The sequence below is a fragment of the Canis lupus genome, chromosome 2 (assembly GCF_011100685.1).
Source record: "Canis lupus familiaris isolate Mischka breed German Shepherd chromosome 2, alternate assembly UU_Cfam_GSD_1.0, whole genome shotgun sequence".
NCBI lineage: Eukaryota > Metazoa > Chordata > Mammalia > Carnivora > Canidae > Canis > Canis lupus.
In genome coordinates, this window is record NC_049223.1 from 59,593,704 (window position 1) to 59,614,894 (window position 21,191).

The following is a 21,191-nucleotide window of genomic DNA, read 5'->3' on the forward strand; positions in this document are numbered from 1 at the left end:
AGAAGTATCTGCAGAACCTGCTCACTGGGGCTCATCTACATTTTTGCCTCGTGACATCCATGGCTCTGGACCATCTGACCACCAGAAGCTGGAAGAATGTTCCAGAACACACACACGTCAGACTCAGCTTAGCCAGAGTGAAAACTAACTATGAAGGTTTCTGCTCACGATCCCCCAAAGCACCTGTCCACAGGCCCCTGATGGGGACAAACCAACCCAAGCTCCCTGACCAACGTTCAGATCCACAGCATTGACTGGGTGGCAAGGGAAAGAGGATCCCCTGCCTTAGACCCAGCTGGGCTTTTTGTCTGTGTTTGGTTCTATGGCATCTGACCAAAGGGAACATCCCTTCTCTGACCTGGCGGACAGGATTTCTCCTGTGACCCAAAGTGCAAGCAAACGTGGTGGGCAACGCTCCCGAGCCTGGGGCTCAGCTTGGGCCAGATCCCAGGCTGCGCGAGACCTTCTCAAAACAAAAGAGGTTTTGCAGAAGTCCTTCATCCTGTTCCCTCCCCTCCTCTTCTCCCTCGAGGCTTTTCCAATCGAAACCCAAAGCCCCCAGGCCAGATGAACAGAAGGTGAATAAAAACCAGGTCACTGAACCATTTGCAACTGGGAAAGAGGAAGAAGGACGGAAAGAACATCTTTCAGGAGAGGATTGCCAAGGCTGTGTCCGGGGTGGTAGCGAAGCCTTGGACCTGGGCGTGGGCACAGCAGCCTCCTCCTCGGGCCGGGTCAGATGGCCAGCCAGTGCTGCAGCTGCGGACCAAGACGACAGGCCTTTACGGCAGGGCCGGGGCGGCCGGGGACCCAGAGGACCAGGGGCCCGCCGGGAAGGGCAGCCAGGAGCACGGGACAGGCGGGGGACACACCCACTCGCTCCAAGGTCCCCCGGGAACACACAGGCTGGTTACCTGACTGTCACTTAGGCCCAGAAAGGGCGAAGCAGCCTCCTAATGTCACACGGCAAGTCTGAAACAGGGGGCTCACCAGGACCCTCCCCCACTTCCCAGCCCCAAGGACTTTAAGGGAGAAGGGCTTAGGTCAACGTGTTACTGATGCACCTGCCGCTCCTCCTTCAAGATAAGAGATCCCCAGCCTGGTGCGACGGCCACTCGGAGGGAGAATACAGCTTAGGAAAGATCCGGCATTTGGTTCCCAGGACCAAGGAGCAGGGGGGCAGGCAGAAGCTGGTGGAAGCAGAAGACAGCCCCCCCTTCCTGGCACCATACCCCCGAGGCTCGGCCCACAGCTGCCGGGGTTTGTAGCGGGTGGGTGTGCGGCCAGCACACGGCGGGCAGCAGGGAGGGCCCGTGCCGCAGCCCCCTCCGCAGAACGCCCCGGCCGCCACCTACCTGGAACTGCCTGACGTCCCTCTGCGCCACCAGGTGATGCTCGTTCTCCGGGGTGATGCCATAGGCCAGCCTCTGTGAGAAGATGGACGGGGAGGAGGTCTCAGCCAGGCCCAGGGGCAGCCCAGCAGCCACCCCCGGATAAAGGCCACCTGCTCTTTGGCCCTGAAGTCCCGCATGAACAGCGTGTGAGGTCCGTACGAGACACGTCCTGGCCCTGTCTGTGGCGCAGGTGCGTCCCCTTTGAGTCAACTACCCAGTCAAGGTTTATCGGGCCAACTACTGCGGTCAGACGCTAGGTGAGGCCCTGGGGCCCCAGAAGCCAGGGAGCCGCACGCGGCCTCTGCTCTGGGGGAGCCCACGGTGCCTCGGAAGGGCTGGCCCTGGGCCACGGAAACACACGGGCAATTCCGAAACCACGGTCGGGACTGATGCTGCAGAGGACAAGCTGGGAGCGCAGTGGGGGTACAGGGGGTCGGGCAGGCCTCCCACGGCGGGGACTCAGGGAATGCTTTTGGATCAATGACACATCCTGGCCCGGTGGGAAGCCCTGCCGGAGTGTGAAAAAGGAAAAGCTCAAGGCAGATGCTGGTTCCCACCTCCAGGATGCGCTCACAGAACACAGGTCCCCCTGGTGGCCCAGAGGCTCAAGGGCAGGAACAGGTCACAAGGCACTGGGGGAGGGGCAGACACAGCCCGCCCGGACCCTCTTCCCTCAGTCCCTGGCCCTGGCCGGCTGGCTTCCTGACGTCCTCATTTGTCTGCCCGTCCCCTGGTTAGAATGTGAGCTCTGGGGGCTCCATCTAGTGCCCAGCAGCCTGGCAGCAAGGAGCTGGGAGGTGAGGGCATGGCGGTGGGGGAGTGGACGCTTCACCTTGCAAAGTAAGGACGCGAGGCGAAGACTGGCACGAATATTTATAAAAGAAAGGGCATTTTTAGAAAACCAAATAGGACAGACATGGTTTCAGAGCAAAGGCACTCTTTCCTAAACCCTTCTCCGTGTACGTGCACACAAGTAAAAGAAGAAGATGTATTTTGGAAATCTCTGGTCCAGGCTGGAAGGCGTCAGGTTCAGGAAGGAGGCGGGCAAGAAGCCGAGATGGCCAGGCCACCGCCAGCTCAGCTCAGACTGGGAGATGGGGACATGCGGGACCCGACAAACCTCAGAAGGGGGCTCAAGGGGTGAGTGGCCCCTCCTCATGTAAATACAATGGCAGGGACGCAGGAGGCCATATGCTCCTGTGACACAGAACCTGACAGCAGGGGGCAGGCAGTGAACCCCGTCTTCGGCGGGCACCTTGCCAAGCGCTCCCTTCTTCTTCCCCAGGTCCGTACTGCTACGCGTGAGAACACGGGGGGGGGGGGGGCTCTGGGGTCCGCGTCGGGGTGTCCACCCTCTCTCATGTCACCGGGGGACTGGCGATGGCCGCTCTCCCAGTCCCTGCCCCGAGCTCACCTCCCGAAGGGAGCCCCGAATGCTGAAGAACTTGTAGATGCCGTAGGCGGGGACCAGCACCATGGAGGAGAGCGCGATGCCCCACCCGACCCAGTTGGCCCAGAGCGGGAAGACGTAGTCGTCGTAGTTGAGCGGCTTGAAGTTGATGACACTCACCACCACCACAAACTGCGGGGACAGAGGAAGGACGGAGGGAGGAGAGACCGGGATGGGGAGAGGCGACGGGAAGCGGCGGGAGCCCGGGAGGCGAGGCCGTGGGCGCAGGGAGCACAGAAAAGGCAGCAAAGAAGGGAGGCGGGAACAGAGAAAAGGAGGTGGAGAAGGAGGAAGAGAGCAAGAAGCAAATGATGACAACAAGGACACAAGAGCAATGAGAAGGCGACCGTGGAGCCGGCCGAGGGGTGGCGCGCACAGCCCCCTGGGGACCCGGCCCCCTGAGACCCGGCCACGTGGAAGCCTCCCGGCTGGGAGCACCCGCGGGCGTGACCGGGGTTGGGGGCTCTGCGTCCCGGAACCTCCTCCCTAAGAAGCAGAGATGCCCGTGTCCCCAGCCCGGACCCAGCCCCCACGGCCACCGGTACACACCAGGAGGAAGGCGGGGCTGACAAACTTCCAGCACAGTCTCCAGTAGAGGCCCGGCTTGAAGCCCATCATCTGCTGGATGTCGTTGCTGAACCTGTCCACACCTGGGCACACAGGGGACACGGGGCAGGCCGGTCACACGGCCCACCCCCTGCCCCGAAGAGCCCCAGGGGCCGCCTGTGCTGCCCTCCGTGAGGGCCAGGCCCCTGGAGGGGGTGGGGTGTGGGGCAAGACCCCGGCTCCCCGGCACTTAGGAGACCCGGGCCCGGCCACCCGGCAGGCGCGGAGGACACAGCCGGGCCTAGGTGGAGGACGCCCCTACGTGGAGTGGGTCAGTCACAGACAGGGGACGCCGCGTGACCTCACTCACAGGTGGAATCTAAACCACAAAACGAGGGAACAAAGCAAAAAAGAGACAAACAAAAAACCAGAGGCTTCACTGCATGGAATGAACTGGTGGTGGCCAGAGGGGAGCTGGGTGGGGGGGCACCAGCGACAGATAAAGGAGATGAGGGGGCACACGCTTCCAGCTTCTAAATAAGTCAGTCGTGGGGCCTGGGAAGAGAAGACTGACACTGCAGGAAAGCCGTTGAGTGACAGATGGTAACACCACCGGCGTGGCGAGCGCCGAGGGACGTACGGGGTGTCCAATCACTGCGTCGCACACCTGAAACTAACGCGACCCTCTGGGTCAGCTATACTTCAATTAAAGATTTTAAAAAATACACCGTATCACCTTTTATGTGCCACTCCGATTTATTTTTCCAGAGGGAGAGCAGTGCCCCGGGAGCGGGAGGACATGCCCAGGTAACAGAGCCGGGCAGCCTGGCTCCGGGTCGCTTAGAACAGTGACCGCAGCGTGCACGGCTCTTGGCCTGCCCTTTCTCTGACAGAAGAGTCCAGCCTCACACTGATTAACTCTTTGGTGTGACCCGTGGGGGAAAGAAAGGAACAGTTGGGACGCATGTGACAATTTGTGACACGTGCTCCCCATTCACCTCCAGAATAAGGCTGCCAGAGAAAATTCGAGACACCCGGTTACGGCTGAATTTCAGAGAGACAACGAAAACAATTTTAGTTGTGCATCCCATAGTTGGGACGCGCTCACCCTAAAACAATTACTCTTTGTTTATCTGAAATTCAAGGTTAACTGGGTGTCTTGTCTTCTATTTGCTAAGTGTGGCAACCCTATTCTAGAAGGGATTGCACGGCTTGGGGAGCAGCAGCTTCCTGGGCGTTGCTCCCTAAAAGCTGGCACTGGGTGCCCCTGGAGGTTTCTGCAGCTTCCTGTTAAAATGCAAAGATGAGCTGGGGGGTGGGAGAGCTGAATCCAAGAAGCCACTTGCTCTGCTCTGGAATCAGCAGTGGCACCCCTGGAAATGGACAGCCCCTTCGCATCTCCAGGTGGTGACTGAGGCTCTTCCACGCGCTCCGGGCCCCCCACGTACCATAGAACCAGGAGACTCCGATGGCTTCCATGAGCACAGCAAACAGAATGGAGGTCCCCGCCGCAAAGGTGTCCAGCAGGGTCAGCACGTACATCCCACCCTGGGCATGGGGACACAGAGCCTGAGGCCGTGCGGGCCAGAAATGGCCACCGACTGTCACATCCATCCCGACTCACCTGTCCGCTGTCCCACTGGCTCAGAACCCTGTCCGAGAAGGCGGGTGACAGGGTTGTGGGGGTATTGTCTTGATGTTACATATTTGCATTGTAGCAAAGGTCTGAGGCTGGGTATTTCCGCCAGTAACAAGTGAGCTGGCTTTCACAGGGGCTTCTGCTGCCCCTCAAACAGATCAGCAGTTGGGAAGAGTTGCCTGGAATTCTTCAGGCTCAGAGCTGGGAGACTGAGGACGCCTGGGTGTAGCCGGGGGTTAGGGGGGTGGTCAGGCTGCAGGGCTGAGGTTGCCAGGTCCCACCATCACGTCGTGGTCTCCCCTGAACTCACCCTGACCCCCTCCCTAGCCCCAAGACTGGGAATTCCTGGCTGCATTGGATTGAACTGCAGCCCCAGGAGCTCCAGGTGACCCAGAGCCCAGGCCCCCTCACCTTGGTTATGCAGAACAGGGCCAGGAGGAAGGTCCCAAAGGTGACACCAAATGTGAAGAGCTTCCGGTGTCTCTTCAGGACCTGGAAATCGTCCGCCAGGCCGGTGATGACGGCCTCCATGCCTCCCATCTGGACGGAGCCAGGCAGAGTGAGGAGCAGGTATGAGGGGCTGCCCACACCTGAGTCTCAGGTCCCAGGCTCCTTCCGACCTCCCGAAGCCTTGGGGGGCAGGGGGACTCAGGCACCCTGGTGGCAGCCTCGCCCTCCTCCCCCTCTTCACCCCACTCTGCCTTGCTCTCAACCCAACTTGGAACTCAGAAACTATGTGAAGGAGGCTGGAGAGGCAACCCTTGTCTCCCTCTGATCAGCAGGTCCCTGTCTCCTGCCCCAGGCCCTGCCTGACCTGAGAGGGGGACTGATGAGCCCAGGAGGGTGTGTGGGGCGGGGGGAGGCTAAAATGCCAAACCACTCACCCCTGTAATCTATTTGCATATAAGTAAAAGGCTTCCTGGAACTTTAGGCAGCAGTGTCTGACAAGGATTTCTGGCTGCCTTTCCAACTGTCAAGCAAGGGCATCTCAAAGGCCAGTCTGAAAGGGTCACCGGTGAGTAACAGTCATGTGCTTACTTAAGTGACACCGCACGCCTGGGATGGCAGACAGGAAGCACGCATGCCACCTCTACGCGTCTCCTCTACCCTCCGCACACCATGTTACCCACATTCAGTGTTCCTTCCTATGAGCCTGGAAGAGGCCTCACAATCCTACTCAACACACTGCTCCTGGCAGATGGGCCGACGAAAGGAAGAGGCGTAAGAGGACCCTCATTCGCCAGCGCTACCCCAAGACTTCTTGCAAACTTACCAAAGATGGGCACAGACACAGAGAGGCCAGGAAATCTACTCTTGCGTGTGGGTACAATAAAAGGTTCTAAGAAACCAATGAGACGCCAAGTGTTTTCGTTGGTGGCTGGTGATGAACTCTAATGGAAACAGTGCTTGGTGCGAGAAAAGTTCCACCCACGCCCTCTCTGCACTCAGTTTCCCTAGGTGTGAGAGGAGGGCACTGGGCTGGCTCATCTGATGGAAGCTTCTGGTATGGATTTCTTGATGCCATTGGAGATTTTATGGGTTCTCGGCCTTGATCTAAGTCTTGCTTTTGTGAATGAGGACTCACTATCTTGTATTTAATTAGGGCTTCTTGGAAACTAGGAATCAGGTGGGAACTTCAGGCCGAGTAGTCAGTGGGGTGGGGTGAAGAGGGTCAGGCCCAGTGTGTGCCCACCTCACCCCCACCCTGCCTCCCTCCCTCAGTGTGTGTGGCGTGGTCTCCTGAGCAGGGTCACTCACTGAGCTGTCAATCCCCAGAGCCAGGAGCATGATGAAGAACACGACCGCCCAGAACGTGGATCCTGACAGGGTGGAAATGGCTTCTGGGTACAAGATGAAAACCAGACCAGCTCCTGTAAGAAGCACCGAGGACCTGTCAGTGACGGGCTCCTCGGGTCTGAGATGCGGGTGGCAGAAGAGTAGCCGAGGCCCAATCAGCCCAGCCGACTCCACAATATTTGGTCAGTCACCTGGGGCAGACCAAGGGTTTGTGGATGACAGGTGCCACCGGCTGCTCCAGCTCCTAGTTTCTTAGGTCCCAAGGAGGCTCACCTCCAGCAGCCAGGCCTGAGAGCTGGGCTTCACTCAGACAGCTGTAGGCTATGGGCTGCAAGCCCTGCACCCCGTACACCCTCGGGGAGCCTCTAACTCTCAAAAGCCTGTGGTCCTCAGATCTCCATATGAGTTCCTCCCAGGCCTCAGCTTCTCCGTGGCCATAAGAATAGGAGCAACAGGAGGGAAGGGCAGAGTCCAGAGTCGGATGGCTCAGGGCCTGAATGCTAGCACCATGGCTCACTGGCTGGGTGACCTGGGACAACTCACGGGGCCTGAGTCTCAGCTTTCTCACCTTTAAAGTGAGTTGACTCACACGTGCCTCACAGCACCGTGAGAACGCAAGCAGGCATGCCAGGGGCTCAGCACAGGGGCTCCATAGTCCGGCCCGCTAGCCTGACGGGGGGAAGGTTCTGTGGCACATGCAGGAGCCAGGCCGGCCTGGAACGGCCACCGACGGCCTCAGAGAAAGCAGACAGCGTGGAAGCCTCCAGGTCCAGCCCTCGTGCTCCCACGGCCTCGGGAAAGCCCCTTCCCGGCTCTCTTGGCCCCTCTCCCGTCGGCGGGTGGCTCTGCCCACCCACCTTCAGTGGCCACATCCTCGATGTTGACCTTGTGCTCATGGGCCATGTAGCCGAGGATGGAGAAGATCGCGAACCCGGAGATGAAGCTGGTGACACAGTTGATGGTGCTGGTGAGCAGGGCGTCCCTGGGGGAGAGAAGGCACCATTTGCTTAAGTCCCCCGACACCCCCACCCGGCTCCCCCAGCCCCGCACTGTCTATGGGACCGCTGCTTCCAATGCCACCATTTCATCAGTTTCCCTGCCGCCACGGGGACCCCAGCGCCCCACTGGCTCAGGACCTGCAGGTGCAGGGAACAGACTGACAGCTCCCAGGGGTCACTCTGAGACCAGAGGCCGGTATCAAACTCTTGTTGGGGAACCACATGACCAGCCTCCTCCTTCAGCAAAACTGTCCGCAGCTCCCTGCTGCTTCTCAGCTTCTCACCCAGGCCTTCAAGAGCTTTGTCGAGACGACCCAACCTTCCTTCCGGGCTTCCTTCCCGTGCATGACTCCCCAGCACGCAGTCTTGGAACAACCCAGACCAGTAACTCACTGGCCCACAGACATCCCACCTCGCTGGCTCCTCTCGGGCTTGTCCCCACCGTGCACGCCGTCTGCTCTGTGGCCACCCATCACAATCCCAACTGTCCTCCAAGGTTCCCCTCCACCTCCCCTCCCTGCTCTTGCCGATCTCCTGCAGAGGCTGATCCCCCACTTCCCGGGCCGGCCTCCAGCCTGACCCCCGGGCATGCGCTCATCCCACTCACTCTGTCCCATGCCAGAGGGTGGTGTGATTCCGTCTCAAGCCCTCGACAGAGTGACGGGAGCGGATCCAACACATGCTCCTGTGCGGAGCCCTCGCAGCGCGGAGCCCTCGGGAGGCAGAGTCAGAGGCTGAGCTAGACCCGGGCCGGGATGTGGTCTTCTGACTCTGCCGCCCGGGTGGACTTCCCAGTCTGCCCTGCGGTTTTACTTCTGCTCCTGCCAGGCCCTCACCTCTCGCGTGACCAGCCCTTGCCTGTCTGGGCATCAGATGGACAGACAGACAATGCTGTCTGCTCTTGAGAGCCACACAGTGCTCCTCTGTGTCAACTCCCTGTCCCCATGACCTCCCAGCATTAGTAGCCTCAACCTTCCCAGCCTCTCACCTTGAGTGTCTAAGAGGTGTCCTGGACTGGGAGGCCCTCCTTAGGACCTCCACAGGCCACGCCAGAGTGCACAGAACACCCCCTCTGGAGTTCATGGAAGGTCCCTAGAAGAGTTCATTTGTCCACAGACCAGAATCTTCCCTCCCATCCCTGCAGGGGTCAGTCCCCAGGATCTAAGGCTTTCCGGAGCCCTGGCCAGGATCTTACCTGTAGCAGTTGTTGTCAAATTTGTTGTAACTGGCAAATGCAATCAGGACTCCAAATCCAGCCCCCAAGGAAAAAAATATCTGGGTTGCTGCATCGATCCATACCTGAAATGGGCCAAGAGCCATCACCCCCTGCTTCCTAGAGAGTGGGGAAGGCTGCTCCAGGAAGGCTGGGGAGCCCCGGGGGGTGTCTGAGACCCAAGGAAGTGAGGTCTGAACCAGCGATGGGCAGCCACGCAACTCCTCCCCAGAAGCCTGCGTGAAGCTACGGTGGAGAGAAGACCACGGCCTCTCCAGCAGCTCCTGGCTCTGGTGGCCATGAACGAGCTCAACCTGGAGGAACTCACTGGGTCATTTGATGCCCAGATTTTCAAAGAAAATGACTAAACTCACAGTTCTAGGCTAGAACGTGGATGGAGTGAGGGCAAAGGGTCTGACCATCTCAGGGTTTGCACAGACAGCATCCTCAGGAAAGGGACAAGGATTCCCAGCAGCTTCAACCAGCCCACAGCCAGCGCTGACTCCTCGGGGAAGGTGGGATGCTGGGGTTACTTATTCCAACTACTGGGTGATGAAAGCACATGGCTGGAAGCCCGGAGATCTGGGTACCCTTCCCACCCCTACTCCCGCCAGTTTCTAGCCCTGGCCAATCTCACCTGTCTGCACAGTGGGGGTAATTACACCCAGCCCACTGGGACAGAGAGGCCCACGCAACTTGGACTTGCAAGTTTTCTGTCACCATGTTATCCTAGGCTTCCCCTACTCTAAAGCAGAGGCTGGACCCAGAGAAGCAATCCGATGGAGGAGGATAGGTCTGCTCCCGGAGATGGCATGCAGGCTCCGTTTCTACTCATCAGAAAGACAGGATATTTGAACAGGTGCCAAACAAACAGAACTCTGACTTGTTTCAGGATTTACAAGACTGGTTCGAGTCTTAGGCTCCGTTATCTTTCTGACGGTTACTAAGGAAATGGGTTTCCCTCTTGGTCATTGGACTGTAACACTGGTGTGTTGGGACATTGTAGCTATGGGAGGTGTGTACTGAGACGTGCCCCTCCTATGTTGCTCCCGCCTGCCAGGATTACTGTGGTTTCAGAGAGTGTGAAGAAGCCTTTGGGGGGCACTTGGGGGACTCAGTTAAGCATCTGCCCTTGGCTCAGGTCATGATCCTGGGGTCCTGGAATCGAGCCCCACATCTGGCTCCCTGCTCAGTGGTGAGTCTGCTTCTCTCTCCCTCTGCCCCCTCCCTGCTTGTGTGCGCTCGCTCTCTCTCTCTCACATAAACAAAATCTTTGAAAAAAGAAAAAGAAGCCTTTCGGAATAGTGAAGGGAAGTGCTGAGGTGCTGTCACTGACACAGGCTTCAGGGAGGAGGCAGAGATGATCTCGGCCATGGCTGGAAGATGCTCAAGGCCTGGGTACCTCTGACACTGTCTCTGATCCCAACCTCATCCCCCTGCACTCCACATCATCCCATCTTCATTTAGTTCATGTCTCTGGGCAGGACAGTGAGTGGAGGAGGCTGTGGCAGCCTGGAGGGAATCAGCAGGGCCCAGAGCCCTCTGTGGAGGCGGCTGCTTCTGCCAACACCGTGAGATGGCAGCAGAGGGCAGGGCGAGGACTAGAGCGTAGAATTAGGCTGGGGTGACTCAGTGGGGACTAGGAGGCCATGGCAGGTGTCAGGACTAGGACAGGGTATTGCTCCCCTTGGAAAGAGGGGTCTGTCAAGGACACCACGGAGCCACAGCGTCCCGGGCCATCAGAGCTGGGAGACCGTCAGGTGCAAATCAAACGGGCATCGGTCAGATGGAGAAGCTGTAGCCCCGTCCACCGTCCCAGGCGGCGCCGCAAATTTGCATCAGAGCTGGGACCAGATTTCCTACCACTGCCCCGAGAACCCGCCCCAACCCCGGCCCGAGCGTGGGTGATCCCTGGGCACTGACCGTGGCCTCTTTTAGGCGGTAGAAGTCGATGTGCAGGTAGGCGTTGATGCCGTTGGAGGCGCCGGGCAGCGTGATGCCGTGGACCAGGAGCACAAACAGCACAAGGTAGGGCAGCGTGGCTGTGATCCACACAACCTGGCGGTGGACAGGCTTGCTGTGGGTCCGGCCCCCGCCTGGGAAGGTGCACGGGCCACACGGTGCATGGGCCACAAGCTCCATCTCCAGGCGAGGCCATGCCCTCCAGCAGCTCGGAACCAGGCGGGAGAGCCGCACGTGGAGGTGGCCCTGCAGCCAGGACAAAGACTAGGTTCTCACAGCACCCAGCACCTCCTCCTCTAGGAGTTGCCTCTACTGACCCCTTCAAGTGGCCCCAGGCAAGCACCCACCGTTATGCTCCCCACTGCCGCATTCCCTCCAGTCTGTCCTTCCCGCCTCTCTCCATCTACCTTCATTCAAACACATCCTCCCAACTCATTAGCCAAGAAGGGGTTCATTGTCCAAGAAGGGGTGTGGCTGGGCAGAAAGCAGAATCTCTGGCTGTTCTTTATCTTGGGTCAGATTTTGGACAAAGACAAACTGTCTCATCCAGAACCCCATATAGAAAGAGATTATCCCTAGACTAAAAAGTGACATTTCTCTCACCCCTTTGCCCAAGCTGGAAAAATAGAGACGAAAAGTAGGGAGAGGGGAAGGTTGTATGGGCTTCCTCGCTGTCCCTTCTCACCCCCGACTACACATTAGAATACTCTGAAGAAAGTTGTAGTTTAAAATGTCAAAGTTCAGATCTTATTCTTGGGATTTCTGATTTAATTGGTCTGGAGTGGGGCCTGCACTTCAGTATGTTTTGAAAGCTCCAGTCCACGACATCGCCCGGGTGATGTAAATGTGCAGTCAAGGTTAAAAATCACTGCAATAGGCAGATGCAGCCATGGAGAGCCTTGCAGAAAGAAGACAGTGCCCCCAGCAAAAGAATTTGCTCAGGGCTGTGTTAGCCAGACCCAAGAAGACTCCGCTAAAACAAAAGAAAGCACATGATTTAAGGGCCAGAGGGTCCTTCTTCCCAAAGTCCTGGCACTATGCAGCCCTTAGAATCTTTACATATCTCTGGGGGGAATATGGAAGCCTGAAACATGACTAGGGGTAGAGTTCTTTACTGGTATAGAAAGATGTGGGCTCAACACAAAAAATGAAATATGAAAAACCAAGTTCTGTTTTCCATGCTTACATTGAAGACTGGGATTTATCCTCTTTGTCTTTCCCATTAGACCAGGGGCTCTTTGGACACAAAATCCCTACATTTTTCAAACTTGTATTTCTAGCACATGGCATACATGAGTGCTTAAGAAGCATTTGTTGGATAGAGGGATGGATGACTGGACAGTTGCATAGATGAATGATTGGATGCGTGGATGGATGGATGGATGATTGAACAGCTGTATAAATAAGTGACTGGATGGATAGATGCTTGGACAGTTGTATAGATGAATGACTGGATGGATGGATGGGCGGATGGATGGATGGATGAATGGATGGATGGATGGACAGATCAGTGGACAGTTAAATGGAGGAATGATTGGATGGGTGATTGGACAGTTGTATAGATAAATGATTGGATGGATGGATGATTGGATGGTTGGATACATAGTTAAATGGTAGATGGATGGTAGGTAAGTACACTGTTGAGCACATGGATGGGTAGACAGATGAGTGAGTCAGTGTTAATTCTGAGGGTCAGTTAGTCCAGGAACAAATGAAAGAATGAGCAAGTGAATGAATGAGCAAATGAGTCAGGGAGTAATTAAACGTCTCAATAGTTGGTCATGTCTTCTCAGGGAATCAGAAGAGGCATCAGACTCCTCTGCTTCATGGTATCCAGTTGTTCCTCCATCATTCCTTCATTCTATTTTGAGGGGTAGTCTTTGTGGATACAGGCTTTAGCTCTCTGTTTTCTTTCAGAAGTGCAGGAACAGGAGGACAAATTGCCAAAAACAAATAAGAAGGAAAACATGACTTGGAAAGTGGAGCCATTGCAACTGGTTGACCTCACATCAATCCTGGATTTATTCTCCCAAACTGGGACAAACGAGTGCTTAGTGACAGGCACAGGAGGAGCCTTCACATATCTTTGTATTGAGCCCTAACCTGTGTTCCCCTAAAACTCATGTCAACAGCTGCAGGCCCAATGGTTGGCCCAGCAGGCCAGGTGAGACCATACTCCACCATCAAAAAACATCCTCAGCTCTGACTCCAAGGAATCTCCCAGGGGGACTGCAAGCAGCACTCACTGGTCCTGTCTGAGATTCTAACGTGGATTTAATTTGGAACATATGAGGACACAATGAACATCAGGGCATGATGGAGCTGACCCTGACTGCACCAGGGAAAGGGGAACCTGGAGACTCCTGGGTGGCTCAGAGGTTGAGCATCTGCCTTTAGCTCAGGGCATGATCCTAGTCCTAGGACCAAGTCCCACATCGGGGTCCCTGAGAGGAGCCTGCTTCTCCTTCTGCCTATGTCTCTGCCTCTCTCTGTGTATCTCGCATGAATAAATAAATAAAATCTTAAAAAAAAAAAAAAAAGAAAGAGGAGCTTGTCCTGTCCTTGCACATGTATTGAAAGGAAAATCATCTGAGTCTTATGGAAAGTTCTCAGAATTGCTAGTGGAAGTGAGTTCAGCTGCCTAAAATCTTGTGCAAAAAGGAAGGCTCCCTGGATCCTTGGACAACCACTAGCTCCTACTGACGTGTGCCCAGTATGCAAACTGGGCAAAGGGAAGGGACACTTGGGCTCTTGTCATCTCCACCCTAGGCTTCTCTGCTCTCAAAATTTTAACTTGCAGTGCATCTCTGGCCACAAAAAGCCAGACTTAGTCCATCTTTGAGCAGGACGTGAAAAGAGTGAAGAGCAGCCCGTTGTTTAGCCAAATGTCCTCAGTCCCCAAGGGAGGCCACTGCTTTCTATCACCTCAATCCAACTTCTCATCCACCTTGTGTTTCTACGGATCAGGGCTAGGATTTGTTTGGCTCTAGGGTACCACGCTCAAACCAACAGCTGATAATCACAATGAAGAAAATCTTCGCTCTATAAAAGGAAGAACTTTCCAGTGAACAGAGCTCTCTAAAGAGAGAATGAGCTTCCAGGAGAGATGCGGAGATGGTGAGGCCCCCATCATTGAAAGTGCAAATATTGCCAGAGATCCAGGCATTAGGCACAAGATTGCCTAGAGCAAGGTGAGGCCCATGGACCAGAGACATGAGCACCCCTAAGGAGCTTGTCAAAATTGCAAATTCCCACGCTGTGGAATCAGACTGTCAAGGAGAGACCCAGCATTCTTGAGTTTTGACAAGCCCTCCCTCCATGTGATTCTTACTTGCATTAAAGGTTGAGAAGCACTGCGCGGGGTCACCACGAAGGTCTACTCTAACACAGGGATGATAAATGTCTGTGCTTTATCAGTACAAAACTGCACTGATTTAGCCTCTAATGATTCAGAATGTGTCATCTTCTGAACTGGGTTTTAAGGACATTTGCACAAATAATGAAAATATACAAGATTTATGGGGTGAGGGCTTGTACTGATGTTACATTAAGAAAATGCTGATCTGTAAATATTTTAGCATATTCATCACTCCCATGCAAATGATGTTCTTCACTATAAAAATATCATTTGCATTTGAGCAATGGGTCCAATTAAGTCACTAACTGGACCCACCGATGGTTCCAATAATGGGCTCAATTAAGTAGCTAAGGCAAGGCAGGACCAGCTTGTATTGAACCATTAGTGGGAAGACTTGGGTAGAAGAACTAGGTGTTGAAACTCACAAACAACAAAATGACCTTTCTATTTAAAAATTCTAAAACTCATTTTTTTTAATTGGTCCGGCTTTTTCCCCAACCCTACCACTCTTGCCAGAATCTGAGAGGTGCTCTGTCTTTTACCGTCCCCCAAACAGCCGGCAGCCTGGCAGTGCAGTGGCGGAACGTGGTGGCCATCTCTAGCCAGTTCTGTTGTCTTGGTTTATCTCCAGGCATAGGAGAGCCCAAGGCTTCTGAAAATTCAGGCAGAGCAGGTAGGAGCCTGGGCCCGCCACTCCCCCCAGAGCTGCGCTGAGCCTCCTCAGCAGAGTCTGCAAACCTCTGGGGTGGGGACAGAGCATTGGAAGGGGTGCTGAGGAAGGACACAAAGGCAGGACAAGGATCATGTATTGAGCAATTTCCATCTGCCAGCCCTGGACCAAGGACCTCCTGTTCATCTTCCCAATGACCCTGGAGGTTGGCACGATGACTAACTGCCCTCCGTAGGGAGCAGCATTAATTCCAAGGTCACCCAGCAGGAAACAGTGGTGCCTGGACTCCAACCCAGGTGCTCTGGTCACAAAGCCATGTTCTTAATCACTCACTTCCCTGTGTATTTGGGAGTCAAGGTCAAGTCCTAGCCATGCCAGAGACTTTGGTGACACCCTGTCCCCCTCCAGGCCTCGGCCTCCCCATGTGTATGAGCTGGTTGGCGTAGATGGCCTCTGTGTGCCTTCTGTCTGACATTTAGGGGCTCGGTGACTAGGCTGATGATCTAAAAGCCAGTTCAGCCAAAGACTCGGGAGATGGGAGAGGCAGGCAGGACTCTAGAATTGCAAGCAGCAGCACGCATGCTCCCTAACTGACTCCCTGGAGGCTAACTCCCCACTCCAACCTCTGCCCTTTACCCTGAGATGGTCAATGGGCAAGGTCAGAGTGCGTGATGTGGGGTCACCCCTTACCTTGATTCAGACTGTGCCCCGCCCCCCACCATCCCTGCTGCCACCGTGGAATGGAGTCACATCTCCTCCCGGGCACAGAGCCCTCATTTGCCAAGCCGGGAAGTGTGAACATTCGCAATTCATTTCAGGCTGCTCTGCGGCTGTGGAAGCCTGCTAAGAAAAGCTCCGTCCTGTTCCAGATGTAGTCTGGCCAGAAATCAGCAGTGTTCTTGATTTTCTCCTGAGCCAGTTTATAAAAACAATTAAAGACCGGGCACAGGAATGTCCTGAGTGAAGCTCCCTATTCTGGAAAGCTCCCTCCCCCATGGACAGCCAGGGGCCCTTTCCTGCTCAGCCGCCAGCAGAATGCTGGGGGAGGATTTACGTAAAATGTGGGCTGTGGCTTTGGTTTGGGGGGATTTATGGAAAATGTGGGCTGTGGCTTCAGTTTGACAAGTTTCCACCTGGTGGGGGGTGGGGTTCCCCTAGGGGCCGAAGGGGGGGCATGACTCCTTGAAGGTGCCTTTGCACAGAGGAACTGAGCATGCTCAGCTCTGCTCCTTCTTCCCATCAATCTCCCATCAGCCACTCCTGCTCCATCGGACCAAGTGCTACACTAGCTGGGGCCGGTTGTACCCGCCCTGGCAATGGCTCTAGGGCACTTAATCTTGGAATGCAACATCAGGAGCTGCGGTGGCCTCGCGCCCACGCCAGGAGAGTAGTAAAGCTCAGATGTCTGCAATTCTGCTGCCTGCAGAGGCCAAGAGAGCCGTGCTCCTGAGACCCAGGAGAGGAGCTGAGGGGCTGGACGAGGCTGGCCTGGGGCTCCGGCACCTCAGTGGCTTCACTGACGCTGAAAACCTTCCGCTGAAAACCCCCTCCCTCTCCGCATCCCTATCTGTTCCTGTCCTTAGAGACCTAGGCCAAATGCCACCTTCTCCATGGTCTTTGGTTTAAAGAGCTAATTCTAATGCAGGATCTCTCACTTTTTTTCACCATGACAACTCATGTTAACAAACAACTTGTAGATCGACACAAAATACACACACACACACACACACACACACACGTGCGGATGGCTATAGCTAAAATCCAAACTCCGAAAGCCAGCTGCTCCTTTACCATGCACAATGCATTCCAGTCCATTTCCTTCTTAGAAAATTGTCGCGATCCGCTAAATTGATTCAAGGGCTGGTGCAAAATACAGTTTGTATTTCAGTTAAAATGTAACCTGACTCCCTGATATGAAAGGATCTTAAAGTCAAAAATTAAAAAAAAAAAAATCAAGACCTAGAATAGTATGTTGTACAGTTTGTGACCATTACTGTTTATTTAGAGAAGGACACACATGTCTCTGGATGAAGACTCAAGAAACTAGCAACACGGGTTGACCTATGCCTGTCTGTAATACATATAAGAAGATACGCAATTGGAGAAGGAATTGGTCTTTATTCTTTAGTCACTAATACTAGTATCAAGCCTGGCATGTCGCAGGTGCGTCCATAAATGTCCATAAATGCTTAATAAGTTGTACTGAATTTGAAGGAACACTCAGTGAGGCTCCCCAACTTATTTATCCACCCACCCTTTTCCCTTTCTTCCTACCTTCCTTCCTTTCCTCATGAATGCTTCAATAAATACTTACTAAGACCTACTCTATACCAGGTGCTAGAATGGTAGGGGTCCTAGCCTGGTTTTGCCCTATCACAGAATTTCTTGCAGCCCTGGTCTGCATTTTATTTGGCTCCTCCTTGGGGTACACTCTGTGTCTCCACCATGCTGTTAGGAAGTTCCACTTCAAGCCTTTCTTGACTGATTTCATCCCCACTGGCTGCTGGTTCCCTGTCACTGTCTTTGCTCTCACTGGCATACCCACGGACTCTAGGAATACCAGACATTCCCCTGACGCATGCCACTTGCCAAATCACTTGTCTAATGAAGCTCCTTACAAATTCACACTTACTTGATTATGGTAGACTGTTGGCCTCATGACCCCCAGTGAACCCACAGCTGTGTGAGTCTCCTCCCACACTGATTCTGGGCTTCGCCATAAGATTTATCTTGGCCACTGGGCCAACAGCAAGCATGATGCAAGCAGAGACTGGAAGAGCTACTTGCACACTGGGGCTTGTCTGCTTGGAACTTGCTCTTGGAACTCAGCCGCCATGCTGTGAGAAGCCCAAACCACTTGGAGAGGTTTTGTGGAAACTACCCAAGACGCTCCGCTTGACAGCTCCAGCTGGGCTCCCAGCCAGTACTCACCACCATCCATGAGTGTGTGCCATCTTGGACATTCCAGCTCAGCCATGCCCCCAGATATGGAGCCTGGCAACAGCACAAGGAGCAGAGGACCCACCTATCTGGTCCCAGTCAACCCACACCATCACGAGAACAAAATGGTTATTTTAAATGACTACATCTTTGGGGTAGTCATTGGGGTGTTTTGTTATGCAGCAGTAGCTGATCACAATACAAGGAGCATTTCTCAATGATAGCTTCTTTAGGACCAGTCAAGCTCCACATGGACCCCATAGGGTCCAAATGCGGTTGTTCTCATGATGTTCCCCAGGCTCAGAATCAACATGGGCCATGAGATGAGGGGCTCCATACAGGGGTGGGGAAGCGTCACACAGGTTAGAATGCAGACTCTGGTGGCCCTCTTATGTCCCCGGCCCCCTCCCCATAGCCCTCTTCCCAGGAAACCTAGACCTTTCTTTGCAGGCACTCACCACTCTGCTGGATGAAGTACACTGGTTTCATAGTGAAGGAGATGGTTATATTCCAGAGAAGGATGCAAATTTGCATCAAGTTCTAGGCCAGAATTCATGATTTATCCAATACACAAGAATAGGTTGCTTTAGGTTTTTGCCTGAGACACTTGGGGTGTCCCAATCCCTGGGAGCTTTGGTGGAAAAGCATGGAGCCCTGATGCACACCTCCACCCTACTGCTGGGAGACTTGGGCTTAGGGAAGGTCTCCCACTTAGCCAGTGGCAGAGCTGGGGAGTGTGCAAACCCCAGCTCTCTACTTCCACTTCCACATTTGCTTTTTGCCAACTACCTAGTTACAGCTAGAAAAAAAAAAATCTTTTTTTTAGGCCAACTTCCCAACTTAAATAGAAACAAAGATTACCTTTCCTGATGTCTTCACTCCTTTCCAGAGGCTAAAAAACAGGATGACCACGACGACCATCAGACAGAGCAGGAGCTGCCACTGGGGCAGGCCGATGTCATGGATCCCGCTGCTCTCGTGAAGGTGCAGGACGCCACGCCTGCCCGGAGGAGAGGAGAGGGGACCAGGGAGACAATGTCGTCAGACAGGATGACCAAGGCCTTGGCCCACAGGCCAGTCCCCGAAGGCGCAAACTGCTGGAAACCAGCTTTGGGCTGCCCCGGCCAGTGCCCTGCATTGTTTGGGCCTGTTCCGCATAGTCATAGCCTGTGCCGGGGACTGGCCTGGCCTGGGCCTGCAAATCATCTGTCTGGCAAGTCTTCCCGCTCACATCTGTTTTTTAACAAAAATTTTCAATGTAACAAAAATCTCTTGAGTGCTACCTGCATGCCTGGTCCTGGGGAGATGGTGGTAAAATAACAGGAAAAGTCCTGGCCCTGAGAGCACTCACGGCAGCGCAGCGGTTCTCAATAGGAGTGATGGGGCAGTTTTGACGTCCCCGCCCCCAGGGGGACACTGGGACATTTAGCAAGGTGTGGAGACACCTTTGATGGTCATGAGTTAGGGAGGAGGCCGTGCTAGAAGATCGTGACTGGGGACATCCTACAATGTACAGGATGGCCTTAACATCCTGCAGTGCACAGGACTGCCTCTAGCAATAAAGAATTATCCAGTCCTGGGGAACCTGGGTGGCTCAGTGGTTGAGCATCTGCCTCCAGCTCAGGTCATGATCCTGGGGTCCTGGGATCAGAGGCCACATCAGGCTCTGTATGAGGAGCCTGCCTCTCTGTCTCTGCCTTTGTGTCTGCCTTTGGTTCAGGTCATGGTCCCAGGGTCAGCCCCCCCTTCTGACTCTCTGCTCAGTGATGAGTCTGCTTCTTCCCCTCCCCCAGCTCCTGGTCCTCCCCCTGCTTGTGCTCTCTCCCATGCTCTCTCTCTCTCAATCTCAAGTTGAGAGTGAGAGTGAGAGTGAGAGCAGGGAGGAGCATCGAGGGAGAGGGAGAAGCAGACTCCCTGCTGAGCAGGGAGCCCAATGCAGGGCTCCATCCCAGGAACCTGGCATCATGACCTGGGCCGAAGGCAGATGCTTAACTGACTGAGCCACCCACATGCTCCAAATAAATAAAATCTTTAACAACAAAAAGGAATTATCTAATCCCAAACTTTCATGTTGCTGAGTTTATAGATCCCTGTCTAGGGACTAAGATGAGAATAAATGTTTCTTCTATTTGGTAATATCCACTAAAGCTAAAGGTATGCATACCCTGTGTCCTAGCAATTCCATTCCTGGGTATTTACTCAATAGAAATGTGTACATATGTTCATCAAGACACATGTTCTAGAATGTTCAAAGTAGCATTAATAACAATAGCCTCAAACTGAAAGTTACTCCAATATCCATTAACAGTAGAATGGATAAATTATGATATATTCATAAAATGGAATATCATAAAGCAACTAGTTCTCTATGAATAGACATCTCACACAAAATACTTTGAGAAAGAAGTCAAAACCAAAGCCAAAGTCTAATTCTGTCTAATTACACTCATTTAAACTACAAAAGGCAAAACTAATCTAAGGAGTTGGAAGTCAGGAAGTGCAGGTACATCCTAGGTGGGGACGGGGTTGCTGAATAGGAGGGGATACCATAGGGACTTCTGGGATACTGGTTATGTTTCTTGATCTGGGTGCTGGTAACATGGCTGCATTCAGTTTGTGACATTCCTGACATTTCCCTTAGGGATATGCACTTCTTTCTAATATGGTATCCTTCAATAAAAAGTGGGGTATTTTAGGGGCACCTGGGCGGCTCAGCTGCTGAGCATCTGCCTTTGGCTCAGGTCATGATCCTGGGGTCCTGAGATGGAGTCCCACATCAGGCTCCCTGCAGGGAGCCTGTTTCTTCCTCTGCCTGTGTCTCTGCCTCTCTCTCTGTGTCTCTCATGAATAAATAAATAAAATCTTAAAAAAAAAAGTGGGGTATTTTAAAGTAAGGAAGACAAAAAGAATAAAATGAGGTTTAAGACTACTGGGGTCTCTCCTACAATCTACAGTGAAGAAGGAGTAAATAGAATTGCACACAAAATGACCAGCTGCTACTAATCTAATCAAAGACCTTAGAATTTAACCAAAGGTCGATTAAGACCAACTGCTAAGATAGTAGACCAGATCCCAGGGGCGGGAGGACCCTCTCACAATTCAGCATCCTTGCAAGACAAAGAAAGCCGAACTGTTTCCGCAGAAGAGAGGACAGCTTGGTAAGGTGCCCCCCCCCCCCCGCACCCAGGTCATTCATCTGTCAGGGAGGGCCCACTGGGAGCAGG

At 54.0% G+C, this 21,191-nt stretch overlaps 1 protein-coding gene across 1 annotated transcript in view; it reads right to left on the minus strand.

Annotated features, from left to right (window-relative positions):
- Positions 1-735: 735 nt before the first annotated feature.
- SLC6A2 (solute carrier family 6 member 2) overlaps positions 736-21,191 on the minus strand; it is a 43,236-nt gene continuing 22,780 nt past the window's right edge. The window contains 11 exon segments of the mRNA NM_001136502.1: positions 736-759; positions 1,356-1,427; positions 2,809-2,976; positions 3,394-3,494; positions 4,839-4,938; positions 5,441-5,569; positions 6,788-6,900; positions 7,684-7,808; positions 9,020-9,123; positions 10,961-11,095; positions 18,829-18,967. Of these exon segments, the coding sequence (NP_001129974.1) occupies positions 736-759; positions 1,356-1,427; positions 2,809-2,976; positions 3,394-3,494; positions 4,839-4,938; positions 5,441-5,569; positions 6,788-6,900; positions 7,684-7,808; positions 9,020-9,123; positions 10,961-11,095; positions 18,829-18,967 (1,210 nt within the window).